The sequence below is a fragment of the Eimeria maxima genome, genomic scaffold, assembly GCF_000499605.1.
Source record: "Eimeria maxima Weybridge genomic scaffold, Emw_scaff175, whole genome shotgun sequence".
NCBI lineage: Eukaryota > Apicomplexa > Conoidasida > Eucoccidiorida > Eimeriidae > Eimeria > Eimeria maxima.
In genome coordinates, this window is record NW_013564665.1 from 32,201 (window position 1) to 48,944 (window position 16,744).

The window sequence follows — 16,744 nt, forward strand, 5'->3', positions numbered from 1 at the left end:
ACTGTGCATTTGGCCCACTGCCAGAGGGAGATGCGGCCGAAGCGGAAGAGCTTCAAGCACTTGAGCAAATGCACTCCAAAGCACAAGAAGAAGTGGAGAATCTTCGAGCATTGCTTGACAAAACAAGGCATGGCAGGATTAAACTGGAGCTAGAAACAGTCAGTTAATGACATTGGCGTGCATTGCGAAACCATCAAGTTTTAAGATGCGTCGAAAGCGACGCAGGTTCTCCGACTTGGTATTCCGAAGCTCCAAGAAAGTGTGAAATGGGTTCCACGTAGGCGATGCTTTCGAGAATTCGAGAGGCGACGCAGAAATGCACTGACAAGATAGAACTGATTCTTAAGAAAGATGACGGGGATGCATCAGTAGAGGAAGCTGCACACGTAGAGGAGCTAGCCGCATACGATAATCGCCAGCACGTTCTCGAAGTACAAGGGACTTTAGAGGAGGAAGCCCAAATTACTTCAACTGAGCAACTGTTAGCTGAAGCTGACAAGTACTTTCAACAAACCCTGGCCTCAACGCAGGCAAGGAGCAAGGAGTTTAAGGCCATGGCTCTTAAAGAAGCTGAGGAGACGCAGGAAGAAGTGGAAGCTCTCAAAAAGACCTTAGAGCAAGTGCGACACGCCTGATAGTGTATGTGCAGCAACACCAATAAAAATGCTGTAAACGCCAATATTGTGGGGACCGCGATGGGCTTGGAGCACTCGTTCGAGGGTTAGCACAGGGGTATGCACAGCGTGCACTGGTCTCCTGCTAAGCCTCCATCTGTAGACAAACCTGCTGTTTCTTGGTTTGCCCAGCACCTAACAAAAATTGCGGAGACATTTGAAAAGAGCACAGAAGACCTGCGACAGCAATGCGAGAGGGAACTAAAGGCACGCCACGAGGAGTACTAGAACGACAAACAGCAACTGGGGCCGGCAGTTCGTTGCAGTCACTGCATGTATTGGGAGGGTCGGAAACAAAAGAAAGCAGCCCTTCTTGAACCCTAAGAGCCCGGCACCACCTTCTTCATGGAATTACGATCGTGTGCAGTTGGGCAGATCCAGTATTTAGAATCCAGCGTTCGGCTCGCACGCTGCGCCTCTTGGTGTAATCAGGAACTGGAGGAATCCCTAGAGTTACACGAAAGTGTGGCCATGCTGGAGGTGGAGGAGCAGAAAAACGCCCACAAAAATAAACTTAAGGCATTCAATGAAGAAGCGCTGGGCAAGTTGAAGGGTAGGCGCTTTTCCTTAACAGAGCTTGCTTGTAATCGGTTGACTCTTACATTTCATTATGGGAAGATAACTCTGCATGCTGTGCGAATGTCTGCAATGGCAGCGTACTATGAGGATATTACACGAGATAATTTGCAGCTTGTCAAGAAGCTGCGAGCCGAGAACGAGAGGATGTCGGCTAATAACAAGAGGCTCAAAAAAGAAATCGACTTAATGTCCGCCCAAAATGCAAAGATTCGGGAACCTCTCCGTGAGCAAGAAGCTCTCAAGTAAGCCGGCGGCTCTACTTCATCAACCTCCTCTATAATGGACTGCAAGCTGCGCAAATATCTGTGACTAGAATATAGCTTCAAGCTAACTTCCGCCTGTTCACGAAACTCAAAGCTTCTCTATTTTGCGTTCATCATCTGTGCTTGCCCACGGAACTTGCCACGGACCTGAGCATTACAGGTTAATTCATGCCTATGCGTTGTTAACAAAGAGAAATCTTGGCATTACTAGCTATTCTACTTGGTGATGCTTCATTTACAATTTTGGGTAATTCATGGTATTACAAGTTTGGGTAATTCATGACTTCAGGGCCCGGCTTAAAGTGCAACTCCGTTTTGTAGAAAAGGACAAACTAGTCCTTCGCAACCTCAAAAGGCGAAACCAAGTGGTATCATTGCATTGGAACACCGTTGCCCGCACATAAATGCAGGAAAGACCATTAGGATCGTTTGGGACTTGTGGCATTGTACGCCAATGCGCACTCCTCAGTTTCCAGCTGTATGGGCAGAATACCTTTTTGTGCGTATAGATGGAAGAAAACATAAAAAATGCGCGCTTGGAAGTTCGGAATTTAGAACACCAAAAGAAAGCAATCGGCCGCTGCATTGGTCAACTGCAACAAAGTTTGAAAAACGTGCATCAAGAAAATACTGGAGGCTCTGCAGCGCACGGAGCATTGCTGAGGATACAAGCAACGGAGACGCTTGCAAAGCTAGAATCAAGCTTTCAGCAAATACAGTCTGCGCAGTCTCATTCCAACTTACCTTCTGGAGTGTCGTCAGCAATTTGTGAGCTGATCCAGGAGACAATAATTGATCATGAGCAATGTGAGAATGCTTTAAAGGAAGAGCTACGCCGATGCATTGAGGCCTATAATGACATGTTAGTGTTTATGCGGCATCGGCTAGACGAGCTCAATGTGCCTCATTCTTCTATCGAAGCAAGGAGTATTGTGTATGAACACGCACAAGCTATGCTAGATAATAAGACTGAATCAATCTCTGCCTCTGAAACAACAGCTGAAGACAATGGCAGAATGCTCAACCAGGAATCTAGTCAGGCTTCAGAGGAATCGAAGGGGAGGGCGGACGATTTGGCCGTCACAGGCACTTCGACAGGCGCATCTTCCGAACATGAAACTGTACCCTTGAAAAGCTCTAGTCACCCATCTGGGTGGGCAATTACCTATCCGTGTGCGAAAGGATCGGAAAATATCCACCTAGGGAAAGTGACGCTCAAGAGACTGACGGACAGCTAATTCAACATCTGTTGGCATTCCCACTAGCGCGAAGCATTGCAGTTTCTAGAAGAATTCCTTCACATAATCATCTACGTCAACTTTTCGCAGTGCTTATTTTCCAAACTTCGCTTTAGATTTCCTTCCCTGATTTCGCAGAACAACCCGATGTTGGTGTTGGCATTTGTGCAGCGTATTGCCCTAGCAACCTAGCTGCACTCCCGAGTTAACAATTCGTGCAAGGTAGTTCACTAGTGAGCCTAGGCACCCAAGGAAAGCACAGTTTTTCCCTGGTGCCTCACAGAGATTGAGCTTAGGAATATCTAACAGCGCGTGAAAAAAATTTCTCATGGAAATATGTAAAACAAACGTAGTATTTAATGTAATACTGGAAAAACTGTGACATGTGAGCGATACATGAGAATGACCAAGTAGTAGCGACTGAGATCCTCCATACACGTGTAAAGAAGCCCAGAAATCGGGAATATTACATCGGATGAGCGGGAAATCAACAACCTAACTGTGCTTCTAAAGATATCTTGAGCGAAGTAGTTTCTCGGGAACATCTACATCCACGTCTCGATTCAGCTGTGGAGACTAAGCGCATAAGCTTGGAAGTTACCCAATATGCTTGCAAATATCCTCGTACCTTTTTAACGTGGACGCGGGTGCGTAATTATTTTCCAACTGTGACTGACGACTTTTCATAGAGCTAACTCGGCTACGCCGCCGATGACCCATCAATTCTTCCAAACTGAAAGTACTGTGACGTTGTTAGCAACAACAGCAACAACAGCACCAATGGCGACCGAACAACACCGGAAGATGCCCGAAGCAAGTGGCGCATAGGTAATGGATACAGAAGAGAGGATCGAGGAAGGAACAGAAACAACACTTCACTCACCGTTAGGAAGCGCAGTAGCAGGTGAACATATCAGCACGGTCTGATACACGCCTTCCAACTCATGCAAGTTGGCTACTGCTGATCATGTAGGTATTTTCCAATTCCCTGTAGTGTTACTACATGCATTAAATGGTAGCTTGCGCTGTACATGCACGTCGTGATGCGCTGCACAAAGAGATGCACCAATATGCTCCCCAGCCTTCAGAAACATTGAACCTGTCCCCTCCAGCCACACGTCCACGTGACTCTGTGTATGCTGCCTTTGGGTCGTCGTGATTTTTGTCTCTTTCTCCGCCCCGTTACTACGACCTTCCTCTCTGCACTGTTTATACTCTACTCAACTCTGCAGGTAACTCACTGGCATTATATTTGAGTACAACATACTCATACATTCATATACAAAATATATATCATTTAATTGTGACTATTTAGACGGTCTCGTAGGCAGCTGATCAACACTGCTACTACTACTATTACTTCTGGGGTTGAGTGTAGGCATCCTAGCGCTGGTGTCTCGCTATTTGAGTCCCATTCTTGTGTTTTAATCCGTTTAACCAATTGACTTAGTTTACTTTTTTAACTGTTCATTTTAACTTTTATTACTTGTAAGGTATATGGCGCCTTCGTGTGGCGCGCGCGGCACTGCAGCCCCGTGCTTGGTAGCATGCATACAGCATACAGTTAGTTTGCATCATAACTACACTCTGCATGCAAATAAAACAACTAAGAAGTATTTCTTGCTTGCGCTTCCCTTCTAGACTCACCTATTCTTTATATCCTTCCATCTCCTTATTGAGCAGCCACCTGCCTGCTGCAGCAGCAGCAGCCGCTGCAGCTACCGCGCCATGCTGTTGCTGTTACGGAGGCTATCCTCCGGGACCCCCCCCCTGGGATCGGGATCGATCCCAGGGGCCCCCATGGGGGGATTGAGGGTACTTGGATCTCTCGGGGCCCCTAGTAGGCCCTTTGGTAGCTACCAGGGGCAGAAGGTTACTTCTGAGCAGCTCTTGAAGAAGAACGACGAATGGCTTATTGAGGAAACCAACTTCTGTCTTGGGCGCGTTGTTGTGAGAACAGCTGCTTTTGTGCTCGATCTGCTGCTACTGCTGCTACTGCTGCTGCTGCTACTGCTGCTGCTTAATCTGCTGGTGGTGATGTGGTGTGCTGCTGCTGCAGCTGCATCTGCTGGCTAGGCTGTTGCTCGCTGCTTCTGTCGTATGTGATGCTGCTGGAGACTGCCGCCGCGTGGTGTGGTGTTGGATGTCGGATTGCTGCTACTGCGGGTTGCTGCAGCGGTCTTTGTTGCTACTGCTGTTGTTGTTGTTGTTGCTCTTGCATGCGCCATTATGTGCGATGCGTGGTTGCTGCAGCAGCAGTTGCGTCTGCTGCAGCTGCATCAGTCTATGTTGTAGCTGCAATTGCTGCTGTATTGGTTGCAGCTGCAGCTGCTGCAGCATTACCTGTAGAGTGTGCTGTTATTCCTATTACTCCTGCTGAATCCCTCCTGCTACTCCTCCTCCTGCTACACCTGCTGCACCTGCTACTGTTGTTGTTGTTGCTGCTGTTGTTGCTGCTGCAGCCAATTCGTTTTAAGGAAACGGACGACTTCGCTCACCGCGTATTACATTTAATGGATGCACAGTTAGGCCGCATGCATACACGACTAAGAGATGGGACTTGTATCCCTGTTATGGGGCTTTATATTCCATGCATAACAGATAAACCTACTCCACTACATCAATGTCTTGTCAGTCATGCTGCTGCTGCTGCTGCTGCTGCTGCTGCTGTTGCTGTTGCTGTTGCTGTTGCTGCTGATGCTGGTGGGGGTGATGGTGATGGTGTTGCTGCTGCTGATGGTGATGCAGGAGACGCCACTCCTTAAGTACACCTGGGACGAGACATACACAGAGGCTTATGAGGACTAAATCCAGCTAGCTAGCTAGCTAGCTAAACAGCTAGCTAATAACCAGGCTAGCTAGTTGGCCAACTAGCTGCACACGCTACTAAGGTGTCTTGTGAACCCCGTTGGGCTTCTTCGCGGGCAGCAGGGAAGGGAATGAGATAGCTAGCCAGGTTCCTTTCTTGCTAGGTAGCTAGCCAGCTCAACCCCATCTTTGCTAGCTAGCTAGCTGGCGCGGCACTTGGCCAAGCCCGCATCTCTTTAAGGCAGCGCTGGTGCCCACATATTACTTTGTGAGCTGCACTTGTTCTTATCTGCTGCAGCAGCAGCAGCAGCTGCTGCTGTTCCGTTACATAGCAAGGGAATAGCATCGGAACCAGGTAGCTGGCTAGCTGCTGTTGCAGAGGTGCATAGTGGGCAGGGGGGGGCCATTCGTTACGGCCGCTCCACATATACAGCGCAGCTGCTGCAGCTACAGCAGCTGCAGCAGCAACAGCTGCTGCTGAATACTTTGTTTGTTATTGCAAGTTCCGAGCCTCTTGTCTGGCTAGCAGAAGCACAACGGTAGCTAGCTGTTCCTCCTCCTGGAGTGTAGCTGTTGCCTGCTGGCTAGTTGGCCCAATGGACAGTTATCATTAGGTCAATAGGGTACGCAGCGGGTAGTTAGGATGTAGTCAGTGGCTAGTTAGCTGGCAGGCTAGCATAATACTACATAGCTGGCTAGCTACCTAACTGGCTAACTAGACAGTTACTAGCTAGAGGGAGGCACTCCTCTGCAGCTCTACAAGTTACTATCAAATGTTACGGGCAACTGGTTGGCAGGTTCCTAGCTAGCTAGTAAGCTAGTTAGCTAGATAGTCTACTGGCTAGCTAGCTAACTGGCTAGCTAGCTGGCAAGCTGAGGAGTCCCTCACTGGTTGCGAAGGCGCCTCAGCATCGCTTGGGCTTGTGCCAACGGCGTTGGCTGCATGGGCGGCAGTTGCTGCTGCCGCCGCTGCTGCTGCAGCCTCTGCTCTTGCTGCAGCAGCAGGTGTTGCTGCTGCTGCAGGTGAGTTGCAGCTTCTGTCTCTAAGTCACTTGGCTCTGTAGGTGCGTCACTCCATGCTTCCTCCGTAGGTGCATCCGTCCCTGGATCTGCAGCAGCAGCTGTTCTTCCTGCTGCCTCTGGTGTATTGGGGGCGTCTTCTTCTGTTTCGGAGCCACTAACAAAGCTGTTGTTGCTGCTGCTGCGCGACACGGGGTCTCTGCTGCTGGCGTAGCTGATCGGAGCTGCCTCACGCTGCTGCAGCTTCTGCTGCTGCTGCTGCTGGCCGAGGTATCTGATACTGGTGCCACCGATGCTGCTGTAGCCTCGGTTTGCTGCAGTTGCTGCAGTTCCTGCTGCTACGCTTCTGCTGCGAGAACTAGATGATGTTGCCGTCTGCTCTGCAGTATCTCCATACCTCGGTGGGGTGGGCCAAGCTGGCCTGCTGGTGCTGGTGCTGCTGCCCCGCAGACCGGACGCAGGTGCATGCGGAGCTGCAGCAGCACCTGTTGTTGTTGCTGCTGCTGGAGCAGCTGAGCTTCGCTGCAACATTGGGGGACCTACGGTACCTAAGGTCCTCGGAGCTCGAGGAAAGCGGTGCTGCAGCAGCTCATGCTGCTGCTGCTGCTGTTCGTGTTGCAGCTGGGGTTGCTCTTGCTGCAACTTCTGCTGCCTTATCTGTAGAAGCTGCTGCATAGCAGAAGCGGCACTAGCCTGTGGCGTTTGCTGCTGCTGTTGCTGCTGCTGCCGGGATTGCTGCTGCTGCTGCTGCTGCAACGAGGAGAGCAGCCCTGGGCTACCAACGATCCTTTCTGTCCGTGGAGTTGTCAACGACAGTGGCGCTCCTGCTGCTGCCGCAGCTGCTGTTGCTGCTGCTGCTGTTTGTACTGCTGCGGATGTCTGCACATTGCGGGGGCTGACGCTCCTGATGCCAGCAGCGGCTCTCAGACGCGTGACATTTTCCTCAACAGGTGCAGCAGGAACAGCAGCAGCAGCACCAGGTGCAGCAGCAGCAGCAGCAGCAGAGAGGGTTTTATGGAGTTCATTCCTTGGTGTTGCTGTTAGTGGTGAGGATACACCTAAAGGCACTTGCCTCTCTCCTGCTAAGCCAAGCTCAAGTCGCTGCAGCAGCAGAGCAGCAGCAGATCCTGTTGATCCCTGCACTAAACGGGAGAGACGAGCTGCATGCAGGAACGCACACAAACAACAAACTACCATCAAAAAGAATTCTGCTGCTGCAGCAGCTGCTGATGCTGCAGTTGCTTCTGCTGCTGTCGTTAGCGGTGGTGTGGTCGTGCGATTCCTCTTGATACAATTGTTCCTACTGCTCTTTCTCTTGTTTCTGCTCAGCTGCTGCAGCTGAGCAGCAACAGCAGCAGCAGCAACAGCAATGCTGACTCACCAACGAACTCTCTTTGGCTGGATACAAATGCTGCATGCGCTGTCTTGAGCATCGAGCCAAAGCCCGCAGCCTCAACAGCACAACGAAAGCTTTGTAGTCTGCTTTCTCTGCGTCTTTGCTGCTGCAGGCGCTGCTGCTGCTGCTGTGCTGCTGCTTCGGCTTCAGCACTTTCTGCTGTATCCTGAGCTCCAGCAGCAGCAGCAGCTGCTGCAGCAGCCGCCGCCGCTGCTGCCTCTGCTGCTGCAGTTGCGTCTTCGTCCCCCAACAGCACACTCGCGTCTGTAGCAGGACCGCCCTCTGCTGCAGCAGCAGCAGCAGCAATAAGCTGCGGCCGCCTGGCCAAGGAGGAGAATTTGAGTGTATGTACAGCAAATGTTAATACAACAGCAAGAGTTTTATTTAGACTTTGTAATGTTGTTGGACTATCGAGGAAGCAGCTGCTGCTGATGCTGCGCATACACTCCAAGTGCTGCTGCTGCAGCAACTCCGCACTAGGAGTACCGCGGGAGCAAAATGATAACAAACGACCAAACTCAACATCCACCACCTAAAGCAGCAACAGCAGCAAATGCAGCAGCAGCACATGCAACATAAGCAGCAGCACATACAAGATAAGCAGCAGCAATATCATCTACCAAGTAGGTCGTCTGCTGCAGCATCCATGACAGTACTGCAGCAGCAGCAGCATAAATGAGTGGATATATCTGTGTATACACCTCATTTAATTGTATTTAATAATAAATAATTATTATATTTAACAATAAATAATAAGAATAAATAATAATAATAAAAAAAAGAAGAATTACCTCATTAGATATATAAGAAAGGAGACAGGAGACAAAATAGGCCATTTGTCCTCTTGTCTTTAGTGCAGCACGGAAGTGGGAACCAGACTCCCGGAAACCAAATAGGTCCTACACAACAGCAACACACACATGCAGCAGCAGCAGCAGCAGCAGCAACACATGCAACAGCAGCAGCAGTAAATGGAGCAGCAAATGGAGGATTAGTACCAAGTGCAGCAGCAGAAGTAGATGTGGCAATAGCAGCAAAAGAAGCACCAGCTAGCAGAATAATGGGAGGTACCGAGACATACGGCACAACAGCACACCACCACCACCACCATCACCATCACCACCATCACCACCATCATCACCACCATCACCAGCAGCAGCAGCAGCAGCAGCAGCAGCAGCAGCAGCAGCAGTATAGTACCTTAGTTTTATTTAGATCTCTCCATACAAGTGTTAATTGTCGAAGTGCAAATTGAATTTGAAAAAATTGTCGAAATAAAATTTGATAAATCGAAATTGTCTCTCTTGAAAATAATAGACGAAGAGGACCACGACAATTTAGACTTAGACACAGGCGACGGTATATATCTGCAGCAGCAGCAGCAGCAGCAGCAGCAGCAGCAGAAGCAGAAGCAGAAGCAGAAGCAGCACCAGTAGTAGCAGGAAGTAATGCAGCAGCAGTAGATGGAGGAATGGATGTGCGAGGGGGGAGGCTGTAGTCGTATAGATTGGGGGGGAATAGCAACAATGGCAACAATTGGGGGTATTGCTATAGTAATAAATTAGCGTAAACCCTAAACCCTAAACCCTAACCTGTTGGGCCGAAGTCTATGGAGAGCTGCTGCAGTTGCTGCTGGGATACTCTAGGAGATGCAATTAGCTGCGCATACAGCTCAGGTTTTGTTGCTGCTCGGTGCAGCAGCTGTGCTGCCTCTGATAGACTCGCTATCGGGTGTAAGGATAGCGAGAGGTCGTCACATAGCCTGGGCAGCAGCAGCACATGCAGCACCAACAACAAATGCAACAGCAGCAACAACAGCCACAGATGCATGAGGAAGCAACAGGAGAACCAGCAGCAACAGCAGCAGCAGGAGCAACGGACCATTCGTATTCAGTGACGCTCCGTATTGCTGCATCCATCCGTGCCTCTAAGACATGCATTTGCTGCAGGAGGTATTGTTGCTGTTGCTGCTGTTGTGCTTCGACGCTTCTTCCAGCTGCAGCAGCAGCAGCAGCAGCACGTTGCTGCTGCAGCGGATCTGTCGTGGGATCGCACGACTCCAAGAAAGCAGCAAAGACGTCTCCTCTCCCTCCTAGGCAGAGGGCCTTAAGGCCCTTAAGGAATCCAAGGAATCCCTGTGCTGCAGGGTGGTCTGCTGCTGCTGCTGCTGCTGCAGCTGCTGCTGGGTGCCCCAAGACAAGCGGAGATGCCAACATTGCATGCACTGCAGCAGATGCTGCTTCTGCTGCTGCAGGCAGTGCAGCAGATGTCAACTCCTGCTGCAGCAGCAACAACGAGTTGCTACTCTCTCCTCGCATCGAAGCAAAGTATCGGCTCATGTCAGGCCAAGGCTGAAGCAGCAGCAGCAGCAACAGCAGCAAACACAGCAGGAACCCATGAGCAGCAATCTTGACAGTGTACACGAAGTTAGGTGCTAAACCCCCTGTTGTACCCTGCAGCAGCAGCAGCAGCAGGAACAGTAGCAACAGCAGCAGCAGCAAGCAGCTATGCATAAACCTTACCTGCTTGCAGTCACGCAGCAACCTGATGCAGCGGCCTATCTGCAGCAGCTGCTGCGCAACAGGCCGCAGCAGCAGAGGCAGAGATGCTTCTTCTATAACAAACCTCTCTTGCCACTCCCATGGCCAACGAGCTAAACCACCTGCAGCAGCAGCAGCAGCAGCAGCAGCAGCGGATGTAGTAATAGTAATCGGCTGCCAAAGCAAGCCCGCGTTGCAGCAACAAATGCTGCAGCAACAAATGCTGCAGCAACAACCTGCAGCAGCAGCAGCAGCAACCTGCAGCAGCAGAAGGAGCAGCAGGGAGTGTTCTTACTGCAGTCGTCCGCAAATTCTCCCGCGAGGGGATCTCGAGTTTGCTCCGTCCTATCGCTGCACATTAAACCCTAAACCCTAAACCCTAAACCCTAAACCCTAAACCCTAAACCCTAAACCCTAAATCGTATACTTGAAGGGTCTGCAAGCGATTAAAAAGGGTTGCATTGTGCTGCTGTTGTTGTTGTGGTTGCTGCTGCTGCTGCTCGTCGTCTATCCTGGGTACTGTTCCTAGGGTTTAGGGTTTAGGGTTTAGGGTTTACCGTATAAAGAATTCTTTATAGGGGTCATGCAGTTCTCCCTGCAGCAACCATTTGCGTAAGAAATGGAGGAGAGGGTTTGTTGCTTCCTGCTGCAGCAGCAGCAGCAGCTGCCTTGCTGAGTCCCCTGTAGGTAGTCTTGCTGCTGCTGCATCAATAGCATTAAGAAGGACACCTCCTCTTAATCCCCAACAGCAGCGAACAGCTTCTGCAGCAGCAGCAGCAAGTGCTGCAGCAGGAGCAGCAGCAGCACGTAAACCCTGCAAAGATAGCTGACCTTGTCTTGCTGCTGCTTCCCAGCAGCAAACCCTAAACCCTAATTCATTAATAAACCCTCCTGCTGCAGCAAAGAATGCTGCCCCTACAGACCCCATCTCCTCTATGCGGCTTCCTGCTGCTTGCTGCGCATGCAGCAGCAAACGGATATCTGCTGCTGCTGCTGCTAGCTGCTGTAACAAACCCTGCAGCCCACCACCACACGCGCTGCTGCCGTCTTGCTGCTGCTGCTGCAGCAGCAGCGGATGCAGCCACACAGAAAAAGTTGGCAAAGGAGGAAGCATGCATCTGCTGCTGTCTATATCATAAGGATGCCTTTCTAATAGCTGCAGCTGCTGCTGCTGCAGTTGTTGTTGCTGCTGCTGTTGCTGTTGCTGCTGCTGTTGCTGTTTTGGATGGAGATCTCCCTCTTGCGCTTGCTGCAGCAGCCAATCTTGCTGCTGCTGCTGCATTGCAGCAAGCTGCTGCTCCTCCTCTTCCTTATGAGGCTCTCTTACTACCCGCAGCAGCACACCATCAACACCCAGCAGCAGCGACAGCAGCTCCTCTAGCAGCAGCCGCTCTCTTGCTGCATGGGGCAGCAGCGGCCAATCTGCTGCTAGCTGCTGCTGCCCCCAGTTAACTGCTGCAGCAAACGCTGCATCCCTGTTGCTGCTATTGTCTTGTTGCTGCAGCAGCTCCTGCTGCTCCTCCATAGGCAGAGGAGGGGCAGGAGGTACAGCATCAGCAGCAGCAGCAAGACCGTGCTGCTGCAGCAGCGCAGCAATGCTGTTGTTACCCCACACTTCTGCTGCTGCAGCAGCAGCATCCCACATACTAGGCGACAGCAGCGCAGCAGGAAATCTGCATAAAGGAAGGCTGCTGCTCCTTAGTCCTGCTTTCTCTATATGCCATCCGCAGTGTACGTACACCCCAGCAGTAGCAGCAGCAGCAGGTGCTGCTGCTGCTGGTGCAGTTTGCTGCTCTGGAGGAGATTCAAAGGAAAGAGAGGGGACAAGACATATGCGGCGCTGCTGCTGCTGCTGCTGCATTGGCAGCAGCTGCTGCTGCTGCGGCCGCAGCAGCAGCTGCAGCGACAAGAACTCGGATGTCTTCTGATTAAGCAGCACTAATTCTTCCCCGTGCTGCAGCAGCACATCTGCTGTTGGCTGCTGCTGCTGCTCTTGCTGCTGCTGCTGCTGTTGCTGTAGCCGCGGCGGCAGCAAATGGGGAGGCAGCAACGAGGGACGCAGCAGCTTCCACCTCAGACGGGAATCTGCTGCTGCTGCTGCTGCTATTGCTGCTGCTGCTGCTGCTGATCCTGCTGCAGCAGGGCATATCTGTTTTGCTATGACGGGTGTCCCTGGGCCCCAATCCTGTTTTGCATGCGTTCTGCTGTTACCATTTGCTGTTGCTGCTGCTGCTGTTGCTGCAGCAGCAGCAGAATATACAATCTTAGGAGCAGCAGCACGAGCACTCCCTGCCCCCAACAGCCACAGCGTTGCTGCAGCATTTCCCTTGGGGGGCCCCACGAAGGCTAGCAGCACTTCTGTACCATGGCTGCAGCAGCAATTCGTGCTGCTGCTGCTGCTGCTGCTGCTGCTGCTGCTGATCTTCTTATGGTATGCAGGGTAAGTAGACAGCAGCAGCAATCTGCTGCTCGGGCTGTTCTTAAAGGGAGGATTAGGGGATACAATGCAGGGAACTTCTGCTGCTGCTGCTGCTGCTGCATTTGCTGCTGCTGCTGTTGCTGTTGCTGGTCGCGGTGTATAGCTGCCAAAACGACCCGCTGTTGCTGCTGGTGGTGCTGCTGCTGCTGTTGCTGCTCCTGCTGCTGCTGCATACGTGTCATCTACTGTTAAGTATTGATGTCCTCCTCTCTGCCCTGAGGATAAACCAACAGAGCAATGCAACTCTATAGGGGAAGCAAGAGGTTGCCGCGGCATTGCTGCTGCTGTTGCTGCTGCTGCTGTTGGTTATGGCGCTGCTGCTGCTCCTTTAGCTGCTGCAGTCGCCGCAGCTGCTAGCAAGGCCGCTGCAGAGGTTCCTGTTAGTGTTACCCCTGTGGCTGCTCATGCATCTGCTGCTGCTGCTGTTTCTGTTGCTGTTGCTGCTGCTGCTGCTGTTGCTGCTGCTGCTGCCACATTGCTGAGGATGCCTCAGGGCCCCCTGGGGTGTACCGACAGCAGCAGAGCAACAGAGTTGCAGCAAGCTCTCCTCTCCACAGGAATAATAAAAAGAAGAATAAATAAATAAATAAATAAGATAAATAAATAAATAGATAAACTAGATAAAATAAGTAATAATAATATGTAGCAGAAAGTTTTCTGCCGGCAGCAGCAGCAGCAGCAAAGGTGGTTATAAGGGTGGGGTTGTTGCATGCAAAGAGAAACACATTTAGTAATTCCTTTTATATATTAAATTATTTATTTATTTATTTATTTATTTATTATTTATTAAGAAATATTCTACGCTGCTGCTGTTGCTGCTGCTACTGCTGCACCTGCTGCTGCTGTGGCGGTTGTTGCTATTGCTATTTCTATGGTTGTGTTACTGCTGCAGTTGCTGCTGTTGCTGCAGTTGCTGCTGTTGCTGCTGTTGCTAATGTGGTATTCTGTGTGCTGGTAAATCTGCTGCTGTTGCTGGTGCTGCTGCTGCTGCTGGCGCTGCTGACTGTGCTGCTGCTCTTAGTGGTGCTCCTACTGTAGCTGTTGCTGCTGTTGCTCTGCTGCTCTTACTGTTTTTGCTACTGCAGCTGTTTCTCTTGCTGCTGCTATTATTACCTAGTTAATATTATTAATTAATTAATTAATTAATTAATATTATTAATTAATTAATATTATTAATTAATATATTTAACTAATAAAGACATAATTTCCCTGCATGCATCGCTTTATAGCCTTATAGCATGTACACCTCAATTGAGTGCAGCAGCAGGAGCAGCAGCAGCAGCAGAAGCAGCAGCAGCAGCAGCAGCAGCAGCAGAAGCAGCAGCAGGAGCAGCAGCAGCAGAAGCAGCAGCAGGAGCAGCAGCAGGAGCAGGAGGAGCAGCAGCAGCGTGTGGGGTGTATAGATGCCGAAACGACCGACTGCTGCTGCTATTGTTGCTGATGTTTCTTCTGCTGCTACTGTTGTTGTTGCTGCTGCTGCACTAGTGTCTCCTGTTTATGTATAGTCAATTAATTAACTAATTTAATTAATTAATTAATTATTAATTAATTAATTAATTAATTAATTTATTTATTTATTTATTTATTTATTTATTTATTTTAATTAACTAAAACAATTTTATATTTATTAATACCGTTGTTAGCTGCGCATGCAGCCCCAAAATAAATTAAACAAAGAAAACCCTACTGCATCAGCAGCAGCAGCAGCAACTGCAGCAGCAGTTGCTGCTGTTGCTGATAACGGTAGCACCTGCAGCAGAGGCACAGTCCTGCTGCTGCTGCTGCTGCTCTTGCTGCTGCTCTTGCTGCTGCACACCAACCTGCAGTAGTTGCTGTTGCAACTCTTCAAGTTTTGCTTCTGTTACGATCTTGCAGCAGCAGCAGCAACTGCTGCTGCTGCTGCTGCTGCTGTTGCTGCTGCTGCTGCTGCTGTTGCTGCTGCTGCTGCTGCAGCAGCAGCAGCTATTCCGACTCAAATAATTCTTTGTGTTTTTTCTTTTTGTGTTTTTTGTGTTTTTTCTTCTTCTTCTTAGATACATCAGACATATCTGTATCCTCTTCTTCCCCTTCTGCTGCTGCTGCTGCTGCTGCTGTTGCTGCTGCTGCTGCATCTGCTGCTGCTGCTGCTTCGTCTTCATCAGAAGCAAAGGCGTTGTCTTCTTCATCATCAGCAGCACGAGGGCGCTTCGTACGAGTTACTTCTGCTGCATCTGCTGCTGCATCTGCATCTGCTGCTGCTGCTGCTGCTGAATCTTCATCATCATCTGCTGCTGCAGCAGCAACAGCAGCACCAGCAGCAGCATCTGCATCACTAAATCCTTCATCATCTGCTGCTGCTGTACGTTGTAGCCTGCGGGCTTTCTTTGATTTGCTGCTGGGTGTATCCTCATCTTGCTGCTGCTGCTGCTGCTGCTGCTCGTCTTCCTCCTCATCATCTGCTGCTGCATCTGTTGCTGCAGCAGACTCCTCATCCTCTCCTCCCTCTCCTCCTCCCTCTCCTCCTTCTTCTCCTTCTTCTTCTTCTTCTTCCTCTTCTTCTTCTTCCTCCTCCTCCTCCTCATGTCTTTCTTTATTTTTATCTTTCTTTTTATTTTTCTTTTTCTTTTTTTCTTTTTTCTTTTTCTTTTTGCTGCTGCTGCTGCTGCTGCTCTTCCTTTTGCTGCGGTGTCTAGACACCTCATCATCATGATCACTAATTGCTCCCTCTATAGAATCATCAATAAAATTATCTGCTTCTTTTTGTTTACTGTTGCGCTTATGCTGCTGCTGCTGTCGTCGCTGCTGCTGCTGCTGCTGCTGCTCGGGTCTTAGATTCTCTGGTGCAGCACGAAGGGGGAGGGAAGCAGCAATTGCTTTTGCTTCCTCTGCTAATTGTTCCTCTACCTTTCTTTCTTGTTGCAGCATAAGTTCTTCTTGCATGCGTTTTTGTTCCTGTTGTTGCTGCAGTAATAATTGCTGCTGCTGCTGCCGCTGCTGCTGCTGCTCCCGCTGCTGCTGCACCCAACGTAACTCTAATATAGGCAGCATCCTGTTTATATGATGTAGTACTCTCTCCCTTGATTGCTGCTGTGTATTTATATGTCCATGAGCAGCAGGTATATCCTCTAGACCATCAGGAGGAATAACAACAACTCCTGCTGCTGCTGCTGCTGCTGCTGCTGCTGCTGCTGCTGATCCTGCTGATCCTGATGGTTGCGGTGGTGGTGGGGATTCTTTAGACATCCATACACTAGGAGGAAGCACACGACCGTCGCTGCTCCAACAGAAAGGGAATCCTGCTGCTGCTGCTGCAGCAGCAGCAGCAGCAACTAACGACTTAGGTCCTTCCTCGCTAGCCAATATAGATAAAGGACGGAACTCTGCAATAAAACACAAACCCTAAACCCTAAACCCTAAACCCTAGAAAAACGGCTAAAAGAAAAGGGTTTCTCCTCGTGCTCAACCTTATGGGTAAGAAGAAAAAAGGGTTTAGGGTTTAGTAGGGTTAATTAGGGTTTAGGGTTTACCTAATTTAGCTTGTGATCTAATAGAAGGACTAAGAGAATTAGCAGGAGAATCAAATAAAGCCTTGAGGGTTTGTGTTTTAGGGTTTAGGGTTTGTAGGGTTTCTACAACATGTTTAACATAATGAATAAACACTGCTGATTCAAGTTGTTGCCGTAACCCTAATGCTCTTGATTGATAACCATCACATAAAAAACCCTAATATACAAATAATACACATATATATATATATATATATATATA

At 49.8% G+C, this 16,744-nt stretch overlaps 3 protein-coding genes across 3 annotated transcripts; 1 reads left to right on the forward strand and 2 right to left on the reverse strand.

The window, feature by feature from the left end:
* Nucleotides 1–284: 284 nt before the first annotated feature.
* EMWEY_00019790 (growth-arrest-specific protein 8, putative) lies at nucleotides 285–2,946 on the forward strand (the record flags this gene model as incomplete). Its single annotated transcript, XM_013480248.1, has 6 exons — nucleotides 285–620; nucleotides 1,107–1,227; nucleotides 1,330–1,495; nucleotides 1,806–1,884; nucleotides 2,341–2,669; nucleotides 2,871–2,946. The coding sequence occupies 6 exons, from the start codon at nucleotides 285–287 to the stop codon at nucleotides 2,944–2,946; spliced, it is 1,107 nt and encodes a 368-aa protein (XP_013335702.1).
* Nucleotides 2,947–6,447: 3,501 nt separating this feature from the next.
* EMWEY_00019800 (gamma-tubulin complex component 2, putative) lies at nucleotides 6,448–13,273 on the reverse strand (the record flags this gene model as incomplete). Its single annotated transcript, XM_013480249.1, has 8 exons — nucleotides 6,448–7,742; nucleotides 7,964–8,510; nucleotides 8,770–8,877; nucleotides 9,620–9,740; nucleotides 9,860–10,329; nucleotides 10,501–10,640; nucleotides 10,814–10,869; nucleotides 11,442–13,273. 8 exons carry the CDS (start codon nucleotides 13,271–13,273, stop codon nucleotides 6,448–6,450), a joined length of 4,569 nt encoding a protein of 1,522 aa, XP_013335703.1.
* A 1,686-nt stretch (nucleotides 13,274–14,959) lies between these two features.
* Nucleotides 14,960–16,356, reverse strand: EMWEY_00019810 (hypothetical protein, conserved; the record flags this gene model as incomplete). The annotated part of the gene is made up of 1 exon (XM_013480250.1): nucleotides 14,960–16,356. A coding segment is annotated over one exon (1,397 nt), but the record flags the coding sequence as incomplete, so codon positions are not given.
* Between the last annotated feature and the right edge of the window lie 388 nt (nucleotides 16,357–16,744).